Source organism: Anolis carolinensis, chromosome 5, assembly GCF_035594765.1.
Source record: "Anolis carolinensis isolate JA03-04 chromosome 5, rAnoCar3.1.pri, whole genome shotgun sequence".
Taxonomy (NCBI): domain Eukaryota; kingdom Metazoa; phylum Chordata; class Lepidosauria; order Squamata; family Dactyloidae; genus Anolis; species Anolis carolinensis.
Window position 1 is genome coordinate 124,338,329 of NC_085845.1, and position 21,082 is coordinate 124,359,410.

The following is a 21,082-nucleotide window of genomic DNA, read 5'->3' on the forward strand; positions in this document are numbered from 1 at the left end:
ATCTTGTGCGATGAGCCCAGTTTGCTTCTGTGCTGTCATGCCAGCATTGAAGCAATATCAGGAGATGGAATTGTCCTCCTTTCCTTCTCCTCCCACTTTCCCTCACAGCAATTATGTGATTAATTTTGTTTAAAAATTACCTAACCCATCTGTATATAATTTCAGGTCAGAGTTATGCAAATATCTGGATGTATTAATTATGGCACAATGGATTGGTGAAGCATTGCAGTAGTGTGGCAAATAGAGAGGTGGTGCAATAATGAGAGCCATCATCTCAGTAAGCTGCCGCTATCCCTGACTATGACAATGCTATGGGATGGCAGCTTCATACAATAAAGTTCTACAAGTGATGTATTTAACTATTGTAATTTTTTTCTGCCAGAGAAGAGGAGCCACACTTGTGGGATTCTCTACTTCATGTGCCATAATGCTTGGCTTGGCTTTGTGTCTTGTGAAGTCTGACATGGTGTGTGGAGTGTGTGTGTGTGTGTGTGGGGGGGATTTGCTGCCATGTCTCAGGAGGCAACTGATAATAGTTTTCTATGTACAGAAATCTATTATGGCGAGGTCATTGGTGATCTATTAGAGAATATAGAGTAGGCCCTCCACTTTTATGATGGCTTGGCTAGAGGTGCAAGGCATCCATGGAAGTAGGAAAAATGTGAATTAAAAAGTTGCTTTTTGTTTAACATAGGAATCTGTCCTCCAGTGATTCTCTAATGAACACCCACCAGATGTTGACTATAGAATCACTCTGGTGGATCCAGAGATTCCTAGTAAAAGGTAAAGGTTTCCCTGATGTTAAGTCCAGTCATGTCTGACTCTGGGGGTTGGTGCTCATCTCCATTTCTAAGCCGAAGAGCCGGCATTGTCCGTAGACACCTCCAAGGTCATGTGGCCAGCATGACTGCATGGAGTGCCGTTACCTTCCTGCCAGAGTGGTACCTATTGATCTACCCACATTGGCATGTTTTCGAACTGCTAGGTTGGCAGAAGCTGGAGCTAACAGCGGCCGCTCATGCCACTCCTGGGATTTGAACCTGGGACCTTTCGGTCTGCAAGTTCAGCAGCTCAGTGCTTTAACACACTTCACCACCGGGGCTCCTAGAGAGAACATGTTAATCAAATCCATGAATGATCAAATCTGTAAAAATTAAATCTGCAAATGTGAAGGATTGACTGTATCCACAGAAATCTATCAAACAAACATTTTGTATAGTAAAAGTCATGTAATTATTTACTAATTGCATTCTTAAAGGAAGCCACAAAGGAAGCTTCCTTTGCATTTTCAAAGCAAGCCATCTGCAAAAAAAAAAAAACCTTCAAAAACTGTGCAGTTTTCAATGATTGTTCACAGTTCAAGACCTATTGTGGACAAAATTTGTAGATGGTATATTTTTGCACAGAAAACAGGATTTTCTGTACTGGAAATTAATTTTTCTCTGCAGAAAATACTTTTTCTGTTCAAATGTAATGTTTTCTATGTGTCTTGAGGTTTATCATTTAGAAACTAATAGCACACACAACCTTGGCCTTGACCAGAGCTGTTTTGCTGGCTGGGGCAGGGGCACACGGAATCCTGTTGGTACACATGTAATGGGGCATTATTGTGTGAAATTACACTTTCTTTTCATGGATGGTGAGCACTGTCATAGTTGGCAACAGATGACATGGCTCCTAACAGCCTATTCTTCAAAAGCATGATTCCAAGGAATTGGAGTCCTTGGAAGTAAGGTGCTTTGGGTAAAATGGCCGGGACAGTTGTCTGTGCCATAATTTAAAGGAATAGGATGTTCAGAGCTATCAGGCTTTTCCAGGCATCCTGTAATCATTTTTTTTTTCTGGTCACTGCTACTATCTTACACCACACTAACATAGTGGTTTTACATCAGCATAGCTATGAAACAAGATCTCAACCATAAATCAAAAGAGGAAATCTGCCTTGGTCCATCTCTGTTGTTTCCCCCTCAGAAAACTGGTATTAATTAACCAATAATTAATGATATTAAGCTAATCACAATGATTAACATTGTAAGCCTGGCTGCAATCACCATAACAAGCATGATTGCAATCAGAATCATTTGTTAGTTATTACTGCCAAATAGCATAAGCTCTCCTCCACTGCCACATCCAGAAATCCTTTTCCAAAACTGACTCTAGTTGGACCTTCTTTTTGTCATTTATCTTGCACAGATCATGTACTAATTTAATTAAGCAACCATGAGTTTGGAATATTTTTGTTTATAATCATCATCATCATGTGCTTGAATTTCTCTCATGTATGGGATAATTTGAGGACATGCATTTGTTATTCAAAATTCATCAACACTGTCAGCAAATATTTTTAAAGGAGTCATATCTCAAGTTGGTAAAGGAGCCAATAACAAAAAACATTAGCTTCAATAATTTATTCACACTCATGTGACTCTGATTCTTTGCCTTTTAATTGAAAAACCAGTGAGGAGTCTGCCAGGACTCTTCCCTTGATATTAGAGCCATTTCAGATCTGGTTTAAACTTCTAAAATTAGAGAAGGCAATACAAAATTTCAGGCATTACTGAAGTTATCATGCCTAGTAGATAATGCTGTCAGATTGTTTTAAGTGGCTCCAAATGACAGCAATTGCCAGAGCCAGGAAATGCAGCAGCAAAAGCAACAAGAATTTACAAAATAGTTACAAAAATATGACTTCCATGCCAGGGACAGGAGGTGATTCAGCTAGCTAGCTGGCAGTGGAGGTTGTTAACCAGGTTTTGGACTCCTAATTGGGTTGTCGAACTTGCTAAGTAGCAGCTGGTCTTTAATTAGTTGAAAAATTATTATCACTAAAAGTTGCCACACACACACACACACACACACACACACACACACACACACACACACACAAGATAATTAAAACATTACAATCCGTATGGTGAAACACTTATCTTTGCTTGTCATTCACTCTTGCTTTTCTTTCTCCTCCTCACTCACTATTAACCAGTCAAAAATAGATAGCTGTGATTTCATTTTCCTCCTCTTCAATTTCTGCCAACACCTAACAACCCCCCAAGTGCTCCGAAATGTCAAATGCAGACCAATGCTTAGACACACTAATTCTCCCTTTGACTATGAAATTATCTATGTTGCTGGCTTCTAAGTATTGAGTGGAATGATTGATGAGTCACCCTTGTTATCACATCAAGCATACACTTCAATAATGGGGGAACATAATCTATTTTTTCCAGAGGAGAGAGTTAGGTATAAAGACAACTGAGCAGAGTCTTGATGCTTCTGAGACCAAAAAGCAAAGTTACAATCAGGACAGAATCAGTGATTTATTTTATTTAAAGCATTTCAAATCATAGGACCATAGAATTGGATTTCACACCATGTTTTTCAATTAAAGCCAAATCCCAAAGCATTTGTCAACAATACAGTGTTGCACTTGTAAAAATGAAAATGTAGTGAAAGACTTACTTACAATTATTGCTGTCAGCAATTGTAAGCAATTGGATGGTTTAGATCTGGAGCAGAGCAGTATCAAGGAGGTTTGTGTGTGGATCTGTTTTCGTCATTTTTCTTAGGACAATCCGGCTTCTTCGGCTTGGTTGAATGGCCATAATAGCAAGGGCCCAGCCATCATGGTTCCCCGTCCATAACAGGACCATGTGGCAGCTGATCACAGCTCCTTCTTCCCTTTTTGGGAACACGGGGCATGCAAAGAGGTTGCAGCCACATGCTCTGCCTCACACGGGATTTCCCTGTGAGACCTGCTTGTTGGGCCAATTGGAGTAGAATAACACAGTGAAGTTACTTATCCAAGTTGTGTCCATTTAATGAGGTGACCTCCTCCATTGCTCTCAGTTGCATTTTCGTGCTTCAGTTCAATTGCATTGCTGCTGCTCAGCTTGATTTTTTGGTTTGGATTGGCCTCTCTCTAGAATCTTTCGAATTTTCCTTTATTTTCTTGATTCTTTTTATTTAGTGGGAGTGACTAGGAGTTGGGAATGTGCAGGACGGGTGGGTGAGGTGTGCATGTGTGTTTGGGGACTTGGGAGAAAGAAAGAGTATCTCTTTCTCTTTGCTCTTGTGGTGTGCTTTTCTTGAAATATTTGGATGGCTCTGAGAGCCTTGAGTCACTCTTTAGTATCTTTTTTTATCCTCTCCTCTCCTTCAGAAAATACTTCTAAATAATAATAATAATAATAATAATAATAATAATAATAATAATAGTGCGGTTTTCTGGTATATTTTTGCCACTTCTGTGACTGTTCATTTGTATTTTGATTCCGTAGCTCACTTGTCGATGGATGTCCAGAATCAGCAGCATCCACCGTGGATGACAACCGAGCCAGTATAGACTTCGTTTTGGTTTGATTCTCCATAATGCTAATGGGTTTGGTGCTCTTAGTTCCACTCCTCAGCTGAGGCCTCTCTGGCTTGGTTGGACCTGCCGGTAGTTACACTACCGCCAGCACAGCCCTCAGCCATCATTGGCGTGGTTAAGCCCCCCCACCACCACGTCAAGGTGGCAACAGTTCTGCCAGTGTCCAAGATATACTGCTGGCATTATAAATTGGACACTGGCAGAACTGGACAATTTGGACAGAAAAACAAGAAAACTTATGACCATTCATCATTCACTGCACCCTCGCAGTGATGTTGACCGGCTATATCTGCCTAGAAGGACTCTTACAAGTAAAACAAGCAGTCAAAGAAGAAGAACATGCCCTGGAAGAATATGTAAAGCAAAGTGAAGAACCTGCTTTAAGTCAAAAATCAGAAACTCCTCAAAGCACAGCAGACAAAAAATCAGTACAAGAAAACCGCACTACAAACTAGAGCTGACAGCTGGCACAACAAAACATTGCATGGAAAGTTCCTTGACAAAATTGAAGGAAAAGCTGATAAGGATAAGACCTGGCTTTATGAATTTATGTCATGTCTTATATGCAAATATTTTAAACGTGTAACTAGAAACGGATGTGGTATACTGCCTGACCAGCATGTATAATGAAAGAGTATCTATATCTTGGTTTTGTAAATGGGATCTACATCTTCAGATCCCCAGTGGCAAAATCTTACTTATACTAGTGAGCAGTTAAAAAAATGAATAAATGATTTTATATGTGGCTATGAGTTAGGGACATAAAGACAAAATGGGAGGGGAGATTGACATATCCTTTGAAATTTTTCACAATAAACCTTTTAAAAAATTTAAATAATCAATATGGTGACATCCTAAAGCCAAAACTGAGTGAAGCCAAGAAGTATTGACTATAAATGCAATAGATATTGGGGGAAGGAGCTGAATTAAGAATGCAGCACAAAAAAAAGCTATCATTTGCTTGCATTCCCGGCAAATTGGCTTTGTGACACCACTAACACTAGCTATGTGATGTTGCCATTAATGATCCATTAAAAATACTAAGTAATGTCTGGAAAAGATGGAAATATAGAACTATATCCAGAGCTAACTATTGAGATTTATAAAGGAAATTGGTCATACAAAATAAGGCATTGACTTCATTATTACTTCTGCATTCATTCTCCTGAGCTGTTCCCACTGTTACATGAATTTATTCATCCTAGAATCTTTTTAGCTATTTTGTGTTCAGGAATCAAGAACCTGAAAAGGACAAAAGTCAGATGTGTAATAGCTTTATCCAACACAAAGTATAGGAAAGCCTTTGCATGCTTCATTTTTCATGCACATTAATTATATGAAATTAGAGCCACAGAAAGTGGCCTATTAAGAGCTGATTAGAGCATAATATCAAGAACTCTACCAGTGCTGGTAATGATGTACCTAATTTTACTTCTAAAAGGAACAGAGTTCATTACAATTTTAATTTGTTTCCCCACAGTTCAATTATAACATGCTTGATGTGGTACATCTTAACCTTCAGGGGTCTGAACATAAGTCTAGACCCAACTCAAATTACCTTGCTCATTTGCTTAACAAAGGTAGGCACTATTGTAGCCAATCTTTGTCTTATCCATCAATCCTTTGCCTCTATTTTTGGCACAGCTAAAGCATCCTATATTTCAGTTTTGAAAGCCCACACATAAGCAATGTTTCATGTGCCAATAAATCTGTACAAGATTTTTACCACATTGAATTGCAGTTATGGACTTCTTTGATGGAACACTCTTTCCGATGCATTCATGAGTCTTAACAGGGGTTTCATAAAAAAGACTTGGCTAGTTTGCTTCTCCTCAACATGTTTTCTCCCCAAATAGACAGAAAATTTTATGCATGCAATATGTTAGCACTCAACCATGTCATTCTCCCACACATACAGTAGAGATGGAAAGAAGTTACATCAATATTTGTTCTGCTGTTGAAAAAGAGAATCCCTTTTACATTACAAACTTATAGCACTACAATTTCACTTTAATTGGGATGTTCTCATCCTAAGGAATTCCAGGATTTGCAATTCAGAGAGGGGTCTTACAGTTCTCAGCCAGATAACTCTAGTGCCTCACCAAACCCCAAAATCCCAGATTTGTACAGATGTAGAAGCTCAAGTGGAATCCAAAAAATCAGTAAAACCCATTGGGAACAATAGAAGAGCAACAAGGATTTTGCACAATGTCTTAAATTGTTATGGAGGAATTATTCTGTGGAGAAAAAAAGGTGTTTCTGTTTTTCTTTTGCACAAAACCTAATACGTTTTTCTTAGAAAAATAACTCGATTGCAACCTGTTGTATAATACCCAATACTTGACAGATGAAAATTGAGGCATGTCTGCTAAACCAACATCAGAGTTGGATTTCTCCAAAGTTTGGGGACAAAGGTAAAAGGTAAAGGTTTCCCCTGACGTTAAGTCCAGTCATGTCTGACTCTGGGGGTTGGTGCTCATCTCCATTTCTAAGCCCAAGAGCCAGCATTGTCCGTAGACACCTCCAAGGTCATGTGGCCAGCATGACTGCATGGAGAGCCGTTACCTTCCCGCCGGAGCGGTATTTATTGATCTACTCACATTGGCATATTTTTGAACTGCTAGGTTGGCAGGAGCTGGAGCTAACAGCGGCCGCTCATGCCGCTCCCGGGGTTTGAACCTGGGACCTCTCAGTCTCCAGCTCAGTGCTTTAACGCACTTCACCACCGGGGCTCCTTTGTTTGGGGACAAAAGTTGCCTGAAATTTAATTAAAAAGTTTATTGGGGAGTTGGGGATCTTTTGACAAATTGGTGAGGGCCTTCAAAAGCCACAAAATGGATCTAGGGGTTGCATGCCCCTCCAGGCCACATAGTACCATCCTTGATGTACAAAATAATAAATCAAGTCTTAAATCATTTATCAGTTTATACTTAAATACTTAACTTTTTTTATTTGACTTTCCAAAACACAATGGAAACATCAATTAGCCATACTGAAATCATCAGCAGAATGGCTTTCCTTCTCCCCATGCAACTGATGCTCAGTAAAATGAATTACAATTGTAGCATGAGTAAATAGTGATCAAGAATACAAAACAGTGACTTAACTGTACCTTTTTCACATTCATGATTATCACATAGTTATGATTTCAGTTCGAAAACATGCTAATGTGAGTAGATCAATAGGTACCGCTCTGGCGGGAAGGTAACGGCGCTCCATGCAGTCATGCCGGCCACATGACCTTGGAGGTGTCTATGGACAACGCTGACTCTTCGGCTTAGAAATGAAGATGAGCACCAACCCCCAGAGTCAGACATGACTGGACTTAACGTCAGGGGAAACCTTTACCTTTACCTTTATGATTTCAGTACTGCCACCATTGTCCCTGCTCCCCCAACCTACTTTATCAGCTGCGTGCGAAGAAGGAATAACATTGTATTTACAATCAAAGGACAACTGAATAATGTTTGTGCCAAGTCTGGAAGAAGCTGCTTATTGAAGTACTTGAATATAAATTGATTTGCCACTTTGGTCCAATTCTATGGAATAACATTTTAAAACATTACACTGGCCAACACACATTTTGGTGCCTCAAAAGTTAGACTTGTTTTTAAGTATATTTGACCTGTTGATTTCAACAATGTCCCAGCTTCCCGTATGAGTTTTATTTTCTGAGATACAGAACATATGCCATATACCAGTCTTCATCTACTCCCCCATAATGAATCATGGTAACCATCTCTAGGAAGCTATTGCTGATGTTGTCTATCCAATCAAGTTTTCCAAATCAGCATCCCAAATAACCCTAGAAACAGACTGAAAAACCAAGATGCCAAGAAAAAAAATATTTCGGTTGGGCTGTTATCATACTGTGTTTCAGCCCTCCAGGTGGGTCATAACATAGATTCTCAGCTTGGATTCTAACTCCTGCTTATTCAAGATCTTATTTGGCTTGTGGTATGCTAAATCCTATCCAATATACTCAGTGATCAAGTATGCCTTCCCATTTTCAAACTGACAATTAGTTTCAACATCACTTTTAAGCATCACAGATCTGAAGATTTTATATCAATGTCAGTTTAGCCTGAGGTATGATGCATGTCAATTTCATGCCAGTTTTGCTAAAAAGGACTCATTCCTCTAGAAAGCTCTGATATCTGTGAATTGAAATTGGCATGAAACTGACATTTCTAACCATCTTAAATGACTTCAACAACCTCAGAGTACTGCACTAAGATCTATGTTGACATGATAGAATGTCAGGCACAGCACTAAGTACAATAAATTATCAGTGTCGATCAATCACTCTAGATGATTTTCAAAGAGTCTTACCTTTAGAATCCATTTTTTTAAAAAGTTGCAATTTAACAAATATCTACACATTTTCAAGTACTTTGATGGGTGAAGCACTTTTTTAAAGAATGCCTTTCCTCATCATTTTCGTTGGTTTGAAGCTTCATTTATCTCAAAAAAAGTTATCAGCTGATTTTGAGAGACACGATCCAACATAAGCCAATTCAACACCTTAAGGGCATTTTCTTAAATTTTGTTTGTTTAGCGGAATTTTCTTAAATTGTGTGTTTTTTTGCTTTTAAAAGCTATTTATTCTAAAAGCTAGTCTCATCTGGAAATTTATTTTTATTTAATATTACTGTAAGTTGTCTTGGTTATTATCTTTGAGAAAGCATTTTATGGAGTATCTCTGAGATATAAATGCAATAAATAAAGGGAAAAACACAAAAAAATGTGTACCACTCAGTCTAATGGGGATCCTTCCAAGTTCTATGTATAGGATTGGATAGACCCTCGCTATTAGTTCAATTTACCATTTAGTAAAATCATCTTTAGTACCCCAACTTCTGTTTTGACAAATTTGGAGAAACTGTGGAGTGCTCCCTTTTCTCACATTAGTCAACACAGAAATTAAGGCCAGGAAATTGACAGATTAATTTTTGAACTCTCCTTATATGCTTAGACAAACCAAAAGTTAAATGCCTTTTCATATAGTTTTGTAGACTCCCCAAAATATTAAGCCACACAAAAGAATAAAGACCTGAATTAGCAATTATTTTTTTCTTTAAATGATAATTGAAAATGTAGATGTAAATGGAAAAACTATTCAAACTCTAATGTGATTAGCTCTTAATTGGCAGATATTGGAACTCAAGGCAAGAAAGAAAACAAGCAATTATTAAACCTATTCATTTAGGGAATGAGCTAAGCTCAATTTAGTCATAATGGTTAGATGTAAAATTGTTTGCCGTCCTAGCTGAGTTAATGCTAAGTTTTTAAAGAAAAACTGAATTATTGGCTATGCTACCAATGTATAATTTGCAGGGTGGGGGAGATATGGTACTAACATAAACATGATTTAGAAATATGTATGCAATTACTCAAAACAAAAGAAAGGCCACCTAGGTGCTAAAGTGGAATAATAATAGTTAACAGCAGCTGCACCTTTTAACTATCACGCAGGTGAAAAATATCTCCTATTGAGTATATTTGATTTCCCCAGTGAAAATCTGGATGTATTGGAGGGTTCCAAAATGTACCATGTCCACAAGGATATTTGTAGTTGGAAAATGAAGGCTATTTTACAACAACCAAACACACAGAGCTTAAATATGCATGTCCATGAGTATACATTTGAATAGCTGTCATCTCTCCTTGGGCATCTCTACACTGACACTATAATGCAGCTTGGAACTGGTTTGGGAGGAACTGATTTCACTGTGTCGATAATTAGATTGACAGATCTGGAACTGTTTAGAAGTCAGGTGGGTGAACAATTACCCCTCCCCAAGGGTCAATTGGCCACCTGATAACCAACCATGCTCTTGTGGCATTTTTTGGAATCCTCCTATTTCTAAACTCACAAAGTGCATCAGCAAGGGCAGATGTCTCCAATGTGTTCTGCATTCTGTGGAGCCAATTTCATCCAGAAATCTGGGACACATTGTGATTTGTTGCAGTGCATTAAACGGTAGAAATTGGACTTTGGGTTTTGAGTGATCTTGACACTACATTATAGTATCAGTTTAGATGGCTGTTTGTGCACTGAAAAGGCAATGAACACAAATGCAATAGACTCGCTGTTTTTTCTCCTTCCTGCTATTTTTGTCTCTTTTTTTAAAAAAAAAAAGCTGCAAGTTGCAGAACTCAAAGAAATGGAACTTTTTCACAGGAGGGAGGCAAATCTCCAACTATTATTGGGTAAAAACTCATCAGTGCTAGAATTGTGCAACTGTAATGATGATAATGATTGCAATGACAACAACAACATAATAAAGCTTAAGATACACTGGGCAAGGAGTACAGGAAGTCAGGATTACAAAGGTGTCCAGAAGACTGATTGTGGACTATTGAAGGGAGTATGACCCACTACCTACACTAGCACTATTGTTGCAGAGTAGCATTTTGATGTTACATGTTGTCGAAGGCTTTCATGGCCGGGATCACAGTTGTTGTATGTTTTTCCAGGCTGTATGGCCATGTTCCAGATGTATTATCTCCTGACGTTTCACCCTCATCTATGACAGGCATCCTCTGAAAATACCTGCCATAGATGAGGGCAAAACATCAGGAGAGAACATGGCCATACAGCCTGGAAAACATACAACTCCATGGTTTACACTTTTTCACTTTCTTTACAGAGCCGGTTCTGTTGAGCAAACATAACTTCCAGAGGCTAAAATATCCCATCTGCCTGGATAAGAATGAAAGAATGAAGATAGTGACCTGGTTTCAAAGCAATGCAAGACAAAGTTTTTAGTCATTAGTGGCCGGAAAAGAAGGAAACATGGATACAACTTGAGATTCCCTTCCTCGCTCGCTATTTTTTTCTCTTTTTCTAGTCCAGCAGCCTTTCCCTCTCACAATTCTCTTCATGTTTACTAGCCAGATCATTCCATAACAAGAGACAGATGGTCATGATACAACTGAAGTTCATCCAGGAATTCAGTAAATATCTGCTCTTTTCAGTGTTTAAACTGTAACCACTTGGGCATACATAATTTATCCTAAGAACTTGATGTAATACATCTATAGGGAAGAATCTTTTTGGGTATGAAACATTCTCTAGCAATAGCAGGAACATGTATTCCAGGTACTGAAACACTACAAAAAGTTGTAGTTCAAAAAACGATTTGTATAATATAGGTGCATGTGCATGGATATGCTTTAATGTTGCTCGTTGTTTTGTGCCTTCAAATCATTTCTGACTCATGGTATCCCTAAACCGGAGCTGTTGTGAGATTGCCGTGAGTCTAACATGTGTCTGTGTTGAGGTGTGTGTGTTCCTTTGTCTTCATCTGAATTTGAGAAAGTGTGACTAGCTCAAGATCATCTGTTGTCGAGTATAGATTTGAAACCTCTTTGTTATTGGTAGTTCAAACCACACCACACCACACCACACCACCTGTATTTAATGATTTAATGTACTGATTCTTTTTTCTTTTTTATGTTTCAGATATATGAAGAGAACGACTAACTGAGATTGGTCAGATGAGTGCTTGGCACAAAGCTCCTGCTAGCTCCTAATCACATGTTTTTTCCAGCATTGGATTGGTACTGGAAGATGTAAACAATTTATTGTAAGTGTCTTACAAATTTCTCTTATTTGTATTCCTTCATCTACCTGGGTAAAGAGCAATGGGTGGTGCAATGGGTTAAATCCTTGTACTAGAAGGACAGCTAACCTGAAAGTGGGTTGCTGACCTGAAGGTTGCCGGTTTGAATCCATGGAGAGTGCAGATGAGCTCCCTCTGTCAGCTCCAGCTCCCCATGCGGAGACATGAGAGAAGCCTCCCACAAGGATGGTATAACATCAAAAACATCCAGGCATCCCCTGAGCAACGTCCTTGCAGACAGCCAATCCTCTCACACCAGAAGTGACTTGCAGATTCTCAAGTTGCTCCCGACATGGAGTGGGAAGCAGAGACAACCACTGGTGCTGAGTTTGCACTTTTGTGGGAGTTTGGTGCCTAGCCACCATAGTTTGAAGCTAGTTTCAAACTGCACTAAGTGGTCTGTGTAGATTGGGCCCTAATCACCCTCATGTCTCTTGCTTCTGGTCCTGAATGACAGATTAATCCATAACAAAATGATGACAATCGATGACTTGTCTATTGGTGAAAGGGCCAATCTGGTTTGTACTACACAGTTTGTGTAGATTATCTTGAAGAAGTTTATCCTGGCATTGACCATCTTGATACTTAGTGCAGCATTAACTTAAAGTGTAAGGTTGGGGGTGGGAGGGTTTATTTGCTGTTATCCATAACAATTCAATCTTCCTCAAGATTTTTTTTTTTTGCCTAGAACCAATTTTCAGAATTTGTGTTGAGGCAGAGAAACAGAACAAGCCTGCTTTTGGGATAATGCCCATTTTGCTACCAAGAGCTCTCCTTAATCGAGCCGACCTAACTGATCTTAGAAGATGTGTTGGAAAAACATAGAACTGTAGTTATGAGGGATTTCAACACACACACCTAGGCCATCTCAGTACATTATTGGTCCACTATAGGAAACAGAGTTGGAAGAGACATCACACACCATCTAGTCCAACCCCATTCTCCTGTGCAGGAATACACAATCAAAGCATTCCTGACAGTTGACCAAGCAGCCTCTGCTTAAATGTCTCCAGAGAAGGACACTTCACCACACTCCAATCCAGCATACTCCACTGTCAAACAGTTCTTGATGTCTACAAGTTTTTTCTATTTTTAGGCAGAATATATTTTCTTGTAGATTCTGTTGCTTCATGTCTTAGTCTCTAGAACAGCTGAAAATAAGTTTGTTTCTTCCTCAATCTGACATTCTTTCAAATATATGAACATGGCTAACATTCCCCCTCTTAAACTTTTTTCAGTTAAATATGTTCAGATCTCTAAACTGTTCCTCATAGGGTTTAGCTTCCAGACTTTTTTCCTTCATGGTTACCTTTCTCTGAAACGCCGTCCAACTTGTCAACATCCTTCTTGAATTGTGGTACCCAAAACTGGACACATTATTCCAGGTGAAGGAAGAGCATAAACAGGATCTGGTCTTCATTGTTAGGCAGATGGAACATGATCTGTTTTTTCTTCTTCTTTCTCAATTTGTTTTCTTCAACAATTAACCTGTAAAAATCTAGTACACATGTAACATTTTGGTTTGGCCAGATTCACTTTATTGTTCCACTTTTTTAGCAGCAGCAAATTATACATAAATAGAAATAATAATTCTTCCAAAGTACAGTTACTGAAAACATTACATTCAGGACATTTGGTAGTTATTAAAATATGGTGATTAAACTTTTTATCCAGTCTATGGAGTGTGTGTGTGTGTGGGGGGGGGGGGGGGGAATCAAATAGTCATATCCCAAATAGATCAACCCTACCAATTCTGATCATATGCAGATTACCACATTTTTCATGCTTGCCTGTCAAAAATGATTTTAAAAACTGGTCAAAGCTATGCACAAATAAAAAACACCTGAGCAGAGCAAGAAGTTTTGGAAGAGCTTTTTTTTTAGCTTAATTGCTTTCTGCTTTAAAAAAAATACATACGGGGACATTAAAAAAGTAATCTCTGAACTTGCAGCCTAAAGTAGATGCATTCTACACATTTCAGGAATCCACAGTGCTACACTGCCATGTGCCTAGAACAAAATATTTAATTTTGCTACCATAGTATGCAGTGGCCTAATACCCAATGTTAATTATATTTCATATATATTATTAGTCATAATGCTGTACAGTTCATTATTGCAATCATTCTTCTATACAAGTTTGCATGTTTCAAAACACCATGGGCACATAAAAGTGCAGGGCGGTTCCTGGATTAATCTCCCTTCCCTTATCTTGCCAATTTGTATTTCAAATTCCACAAAGTTTTGAAAAACTTGTTCTATGACCTGAAGCAGCTTTGCACTTAACAGAACAAATGTAACCATGGCATACATACTTATTTTTCTTACAGCAGCACCAAAACACAGAGGCAGAAGACTCTTAATAGTTTTACTGTGATACCCAGCTTTGTGGATGTGCATGACTGTGCAACAGGAATAGGCATGGTATAGGCCAAGAACCTCATGTGGATTGCAAACCCATTTTGCAGGCCTTGGGTCCTCCCAAATGCTATCCAATATTGTATCCCAAAGAATGTAATTTTCTGCTTCTGGAAGTCTCCAGGAGCACGAGTTTGGCAGCAAAATGGAAGAGACATTTTGACAAGCAGTCAATGATGAAATTGATAATGGATCTTTCATCATATCTTTTTGATTTTTCATTTCTTTTGAAAATATTGATATTTTGAGGGTGAAAAACTGGTCCCTTTATTCTTCCATGTTTCCAACACCACTACATGATGTTTACCTTTGAAAAGAACTAAGGTTATGCACAATTATAGCACCTTGATACAATATTAACAGCTATGGTTCCGTCCTAAGATTTTATAGTATGGCAAGGTTATTTGAATTCTGCACTCCATTGAACTGGGACTTTAAAACTTTCTCACAGAGAATGTAGTGACACTCATGACTAATATTAAACTACTAATTTGCAAAATGATTGTTTACACAATCTAACAGATCACCATTACTAGGCCACTTGGGTTAAACTTGCAAGAGAGGAAGGCATGTGCTTTTTTATCTTCAGACCAGGTACAATGCCCATAAAGAGTCAAAGGAAGAATCCCCTGCCATCTACTTCAATATTATGTAATGTGATATAACAGCTACCGATTCCCAGACTTTGAAGATTCACCAGTCTATATACAAGAGTACAGGTCTCTCAATCCAGATTTAAAAACTGTCAAGAATTGCCCTGGAACATAACTCTGGTCCATGTGTTGGAGTATATTCAATATACAGTGGTTGCCAAAGTTTCCATACATTCAGATAGGATGATGATCATACCTGGATTGGCAGATAACACCTATACACACACACACACACACACACACACACACACACACACACACACACACAAGAGGAAGGCATATCTTGCCTCTATGTTTTCCTCTATTTCCATCTATCTGTCCAAAAGCCTGTACACTGTACACAGACAATATATATTATACATAGACAACATATTTCTCTTCCTAGAATGACCAGGTCACTGATGTACAGATCTGAAGAACTGTTTCTAAGACTGTTCATGGAGAGCTCTGTGCCTCTGCAAGACAGTGTGGAGTTCTTGAATAACATTTGCTGGAAGCTTATTATCAGATTCCAGCTGCATCTGATTGACTTTGTTCTCATTTTTCTTTGGTGCCTTTGAGTCCATGTAGGGTCTTTGGTGTGAGTCAGCAACATCTTGACCCATGTCATCCAAACAGATCAGGCTTCGGTGCTTCCTTGTCCGGTTTCGGGCTTTCTCCTCCTTACGTTCCAAGCACTGAGCGACCCGTGATGCTCTTTCCTTCAAACCTCTCTTGTCTTCTGTTAAATCGCTTTCAGATTCAAGCTTTGAATTCTGAATAAAAGGGAGCAGAAAACGAATGACATGTAGAAGATATCCTTGAATAATTATCTATTGCTCATTAGTCTTAAAGCCATAGTAGCCATCAATCTAGGGGTTTGTTAAGTGCACAAAATTTCTAAGATCAATCAGACTCTCTCTCCCACAAGAAAGGCTTTCCCCCAATAATTTCAAAAACTGGACTGAGATGCATTGTATCTTTACCCCCTATTCCTATTTCACATTCTTCTGATCTGAAACAGGAAGGGAGACTATTATATTATTAATATGAATTTCCAAGTGCCTACAAAAATTAAATGGTCTATGGAAAGACCTTTCTCCCTCAGGCTTCCAGTCTGAGTGACTGCACACAGAAAAATGGACAGAGCAGGAAGATCAGTCAGAATATGTGAGAGCATAAAGCTGACTGAATACATTTACAACATAGTAAAAACCTTTCAGCAGTAAAAGAAGGGTACTTCCAGGTCATGGGCTTAATTTGGTTCATGGAAGTTTTCCATCTGGCCCATACAGGTCTATAGGCAATCTACTCCTTTTTCTCCAAGTCACACCCTTGTAAAGGGATCCACATCCTCTGCTCATTGGGGAAAGAAGGGGAGAAATAAAGACAACCATGCTTTCAATTGGTATTTACAAGCACTGTTTGGCAGTGTTTCGCTGCTTCTCTCTCCTCCCAGCGTGAAGAGCAAAATCAGGATCCAGGTCAAAGTGTTGGTGGAAAAGTCCCATCCTATTAATATCAAAAATTATGGCCACATCCCCTGATGTGATCAAGCCTACAAAGTGCTGTGGAAGGGCTTCAGCTCATAAGCCAACTGTAGTGTCCCATCCATGGTGGGTGGTTAGGGGGAGGCAGATATAAATGTGGGGATTGTGATAGGGAAAATTATGTGAAACTTGGACACCTTCAGTAAGAAAAGCAGAGGAATTAAAGGAAAGGAATTGGGACATTTCAAAGTCAATAGAAGTTTGCATCAACTTAATTATCATTCATCATGTATAAAATGTTTTTTTTTGTGAATTCCCAAACTGGTAACTCAAAACTGAGACATCTCAGTGTCCCCATATGCTTTCAGTGATTTCTAGTTAAGTGAATAGTTAAGTTAGAGCCATAAATTTTATCTTCTCCCTGCCTAACCTCAGAATAAAACTAACACTTACACTCTAAAGACACAACTGTACTCCTTGTGGGAGCTCAAGATGCATTTGGAAGACATGCACGTTAAAAGACAATTCCCATTAGATTCTAAATGTGTGCTAGAATATGGTAGGATTTTGTTGCTATGGTTCCAACAATTTTATTCTTCCAGTTAAATGGAGTTATAATGGAAATATATAATGGTTAAATTCCAGACGAGACATCTTCTACCACTACAATTATTTTGTGCAATTCTGGGATTTACATTTCCAGAAGTGCCTTGGTTTTGGGGTGGAGATAGCAGTACTGTAGCACCTGCAAAAAATGAAATTATTCTTGGATAGATTTATTAGTTTCCCCAAGTAAAATAGCTTTGATTGTAGTGGATAATTTCCCACAACAGATAAGATTTTGTTTGATTTTTAGAAATTAATTTTACAAGAAACGTAAAACAGAATAATTTATTACTTCCTATGAAGTTCCATAAAAATCACACAGTATTTCACTAGCAAATATCAATGCATTATTATAACACAAATTCAAAAAAATATATTGTGCTATTTTCATACAGAATTGAGATAGAGTACTTGAATCCAGGAGGGGAAAGGTAGATCCAACAGAATATATTCTGCCACATGAAGTTGCAAACGAAGCATGCCAGAGTGGCATGAAAATGTTGAAGATCCTCTAATTCAGTGGTTCTCAACCTGAGGGTCCCCAAGTGTTTTGGCCTACAACTCCCAGAAATCCTAGCCAGTTTACCAGCTGTCAGGATTTCTGGGAGTTAAAGGCCAAAAAATCTGGGGAATCACAGGTTGAGAACCACTGCTCTAAGTCCTGAAATATCAAATATTCAGCCAAGATTTAATTATTTATGTAAAAGTACACAAGTACATAATTAGTGTGCAAATTTGCTTTCATCTGTAATAAATTTTAAAACCAAAGAATTGTTTTAAAATAAATTTCTTTAACATTTGCGATCAGTAATTTTTTAAATATCTATTGTATATACCTATATTCCCCAGGGTTGCATAAACATTTCTCAATCCAGTAGTGGGCATGAGTGGAAAACATTTAAGAAGTCCTGCTCTAGACCAAAGGGGAAATTGGATGGCACTAAAAATGTTGATCTTCAAGTTTAGCCAGCAACCTACCTCTGATAAGTTGATTTTAGCTTTTGGAATACTTCTTTCATGATGGATTGGTATTAAAGGTAAGCCACCAATTCTGGGGCTTTTGGTAATAGATTGCTTCCTCACTTTTCCATCTGGTGGACAGATATTATTATGCTGTGAAAGAAGATTTGTTGTGTGTCACAGAAATGATTGTTACAAATCAGAAATCATTTAGTAGACAGCAAGAAATAAAAGACTCTAAGAATATGGAAGCAAAAATATGTTAAAAGGCTCTCAGCTATGAACATATAAAGGAGCTATGCAGTATCAATAGACTAGCACCACCACCACCTAACATCTGATTGGGATTAATTTTAAAGGTCTTCTATGTACATATAGAGTTATGAACACAAGAGTCCCTTTATTAGAAAAGGAATGCTGACCAGATCTGTATTTCCAGTCCATGCTGAAGGATCCTACACCCATATATGTGATGGTCCTTTAGACTGACTATAAACATGGACATTGTTGTCTTGAAGACAGCACCATCTCATGTATTCTCTCTTTCTCTCTCAATCTCAATATCTCTCTTGATCAGCCCTGTATAAGGTCACTAGGTGTGCCCGGCCACGCGTTGCTGTGGCTAAGTATGGTGGTATGGGAAAGAAAGTATTGAGGAATTGGTGGTAGTTAAGGTAAAGGGTAAAGGTTTTCCCCTGACATTAAGTCCAATTGTGTCTGACTCTGGAGGTTGGTGCTCATCTTGAGTCTACACTGCCATATAATCCAGTTGAAATCAGATAATCTTACTTTATAGGCAGTGTGGAAGAGGCCTGATTGAAGTGGCCCTGGGCTGAGTGGGTTGCTAGGAGACCAAGTGGGTGGAACTTAGCCTTCTAACTGACAGCAGACCAAGTGGGTGGAGCTTAGCCTTCTAACTGGCAGCAATTGGATAAAAACAATTATTTCTCTCCCTCTAATTAGGACTTTATTTTTCTTTTCTTTTTGTTATATGAATGTAGAGGCATGGATGAGGGGTTGTGCTGCCAAGTCTAGTGTTTCTGGGATGTATAGTTTTGTTGTTTTGTCCTAGGCCGAAATTTCATTACACTTTTATATATATAGATTACTGATTGTTAATGCTTAATATAAAAAGTAGCTTTATAACAGAGAAAAGCTGACAAGAGCTATAGAAAGATTTGGTACACAATGAATATCCACAGAGTTGAGGGGAAAAGGTGTTACTGATCTTCTTAAACTGTAATTTGCTACCAGGGATATAAGCCAAAATTATTAGTGTGATTTAGAGAAAATGAATAGAATCAGAACAATGTCTAAAGCTGAATAAGGTTTAGTAATAGGTAATTTCAATTACCTTAAAGTGGTCGAGTAAATGCATGTTCAGTTAGGAGAAGCATTTCCAGATGGCCCAGATAGCCTACATATATGATAATAGGATGTGAGGGCGATCTGGCTGCGACATCTGTCACCCCATTGATCGCCAGGGTTGATAATAGGATTGGCGGTCCCGTACCCAATCCTAAGGGTTTACCCAAGACATAGTGCCCCCGATGACGTAGCAGGTTAAACCATTCAGCTGCTGAACTTGTGTTGACTGAAAAGTTGGCGATTCGAATCTGGGGAGCGGGGTGAGATCCTGTTGTTAGCCTCAGCTTCTACCAACCTAGCAGTTTGAAAACATGTAAATCTGAGTAGTTCAATAGGTACTGTGCCGGTGGAAAGGTAACCGTGCTTCATGCAATCATGCCAATCACACGACCTTGGAGGTATCTAGGACAATGCTGGCTTTTTGGCTTAGAAATGGAGATGAGCACCAACTCCTCGAGTCGGACACAAATGTCAGAGGAAAACCTTTACCTTTAACTATAGTGCAACATATGAATGGTGCTAAATCAAATGAAAGCATTAGACTGTAATGCTTTTAAATTAAGAGCTATTAAGCTCAGTCCTATTACGTTGCCAGTTGTCAGGGGCATCTGACACAGTTACATGTGGCTGGAATTCTTCATTGCCAAGAATTTAAATCCTGCAATGTTTATTTTCCATTTGTTGCATGTATGTTTCTTGTATTGGCTATGCATTATGTGCTCTAGATAATGGGTATTACCATGCTTTATATGCTTGTATCTGCTTACAAAAAAGGTTGCCAGGAAGGACCACCTGATAAAGTGGTGTCACCTATGATGCAAGCAGATTAGCTTTGAATTCTTTTTCTTAGCCTGGAAGATGTACGGCCGCTTACAGAGGGAGTTTACAACCTTCAAAACCTAGAAGATTGTTCTTGTGAGAGATCTGATATGAGGGAGGGGAAAACGGGAGTATTTATGAGATTTTTTGGATCAATGGACTGATAAAGGAAAAATCCATGCTAGGGGATCTGGTACTGCTTTTTGACAAATGAAATGAAAGCCCATAGAATATTTGAATTGGTTTATCTATAAATGTTTTGTGCAGTTAGTCATTTCTCGGATCTAACAACATATGTTGTACTGAGATCAGCTTTAGTTTCTCAAAGTTTGTAGTCTTTTATTTTCTGAACTGAGGCCGCCTATTCATGACAATATAAAGTTGAAAATAGTCAAATTTTGCCCAAAACATGCAGATTATTCAAAACCACAGTATAGTAAGCTTAGCAAGAAATTTTTATTGCAAATCAGTGATGGTACAGGTATACAGTAAATAATCATGAAAGTTATTAGAAGCAACATGTCTTCCTTTTGAGAAAGAGTTGACCCCAAATGCAGAAAAAAGAAAAACTAGCATTCAATTTGTGCATGCATATGTGTATTTATGTGTTTATGAATGTATGTATGTATAGGTGTGTACATGTGGCACTAAATTGGAATACCTAAATTAGAATACCTAAGAGGAGCAAGTTGCCAGTTTATATATTGCTGATGTGATCATTGACTTAAATTTCACACAATGGCTTCAAAATTGTTAACTAGGCTCCTTATATGTAGTCAGGAAACCTATTCTT

At 38.4% G+C, this 21,082-nt stretch overlaps 1 protein-coding gene across 5 annotated transcripts in view; it reads right to left on the reverse strand.

The window, feature by feature from the left end:
* Window positions 1-13,520: 13,520 nt before the first annotated feature.
* The window catches only part of arap2 (ArfGAP with RhoGAP domain, ankyrin repeat and PH domain 2), a 198,185-nt gene continuing 190,623 nt past the window's right edge, over window positions 13,521-21,082 (reverse strand). For 4 of the 5 annotated variants that reach the window (XM_062982213.1, XM_062982216.1, XM_062982215.1 and 1 more), the window contains 2 exons: window positions 18,121-18,255; window positions 13,521-15,822 (listed from right to left, as the gene is read on the reverse strand). In XM_062982213.1, coding sequence (XP_062838283.1) covers window positions 15,493-15,822; window positions 18,121-18,255 — 465 coding nt within the window. In that variant the 3' untranslated portion in view covers window positions 13,521-15,492. The remainder of the gene's footprint in view (window positions 15,823-18,120; window positions 18,256-21,082) is intronic. The other variant, XM_062982214.1, reaches the window with a different exon arrangement.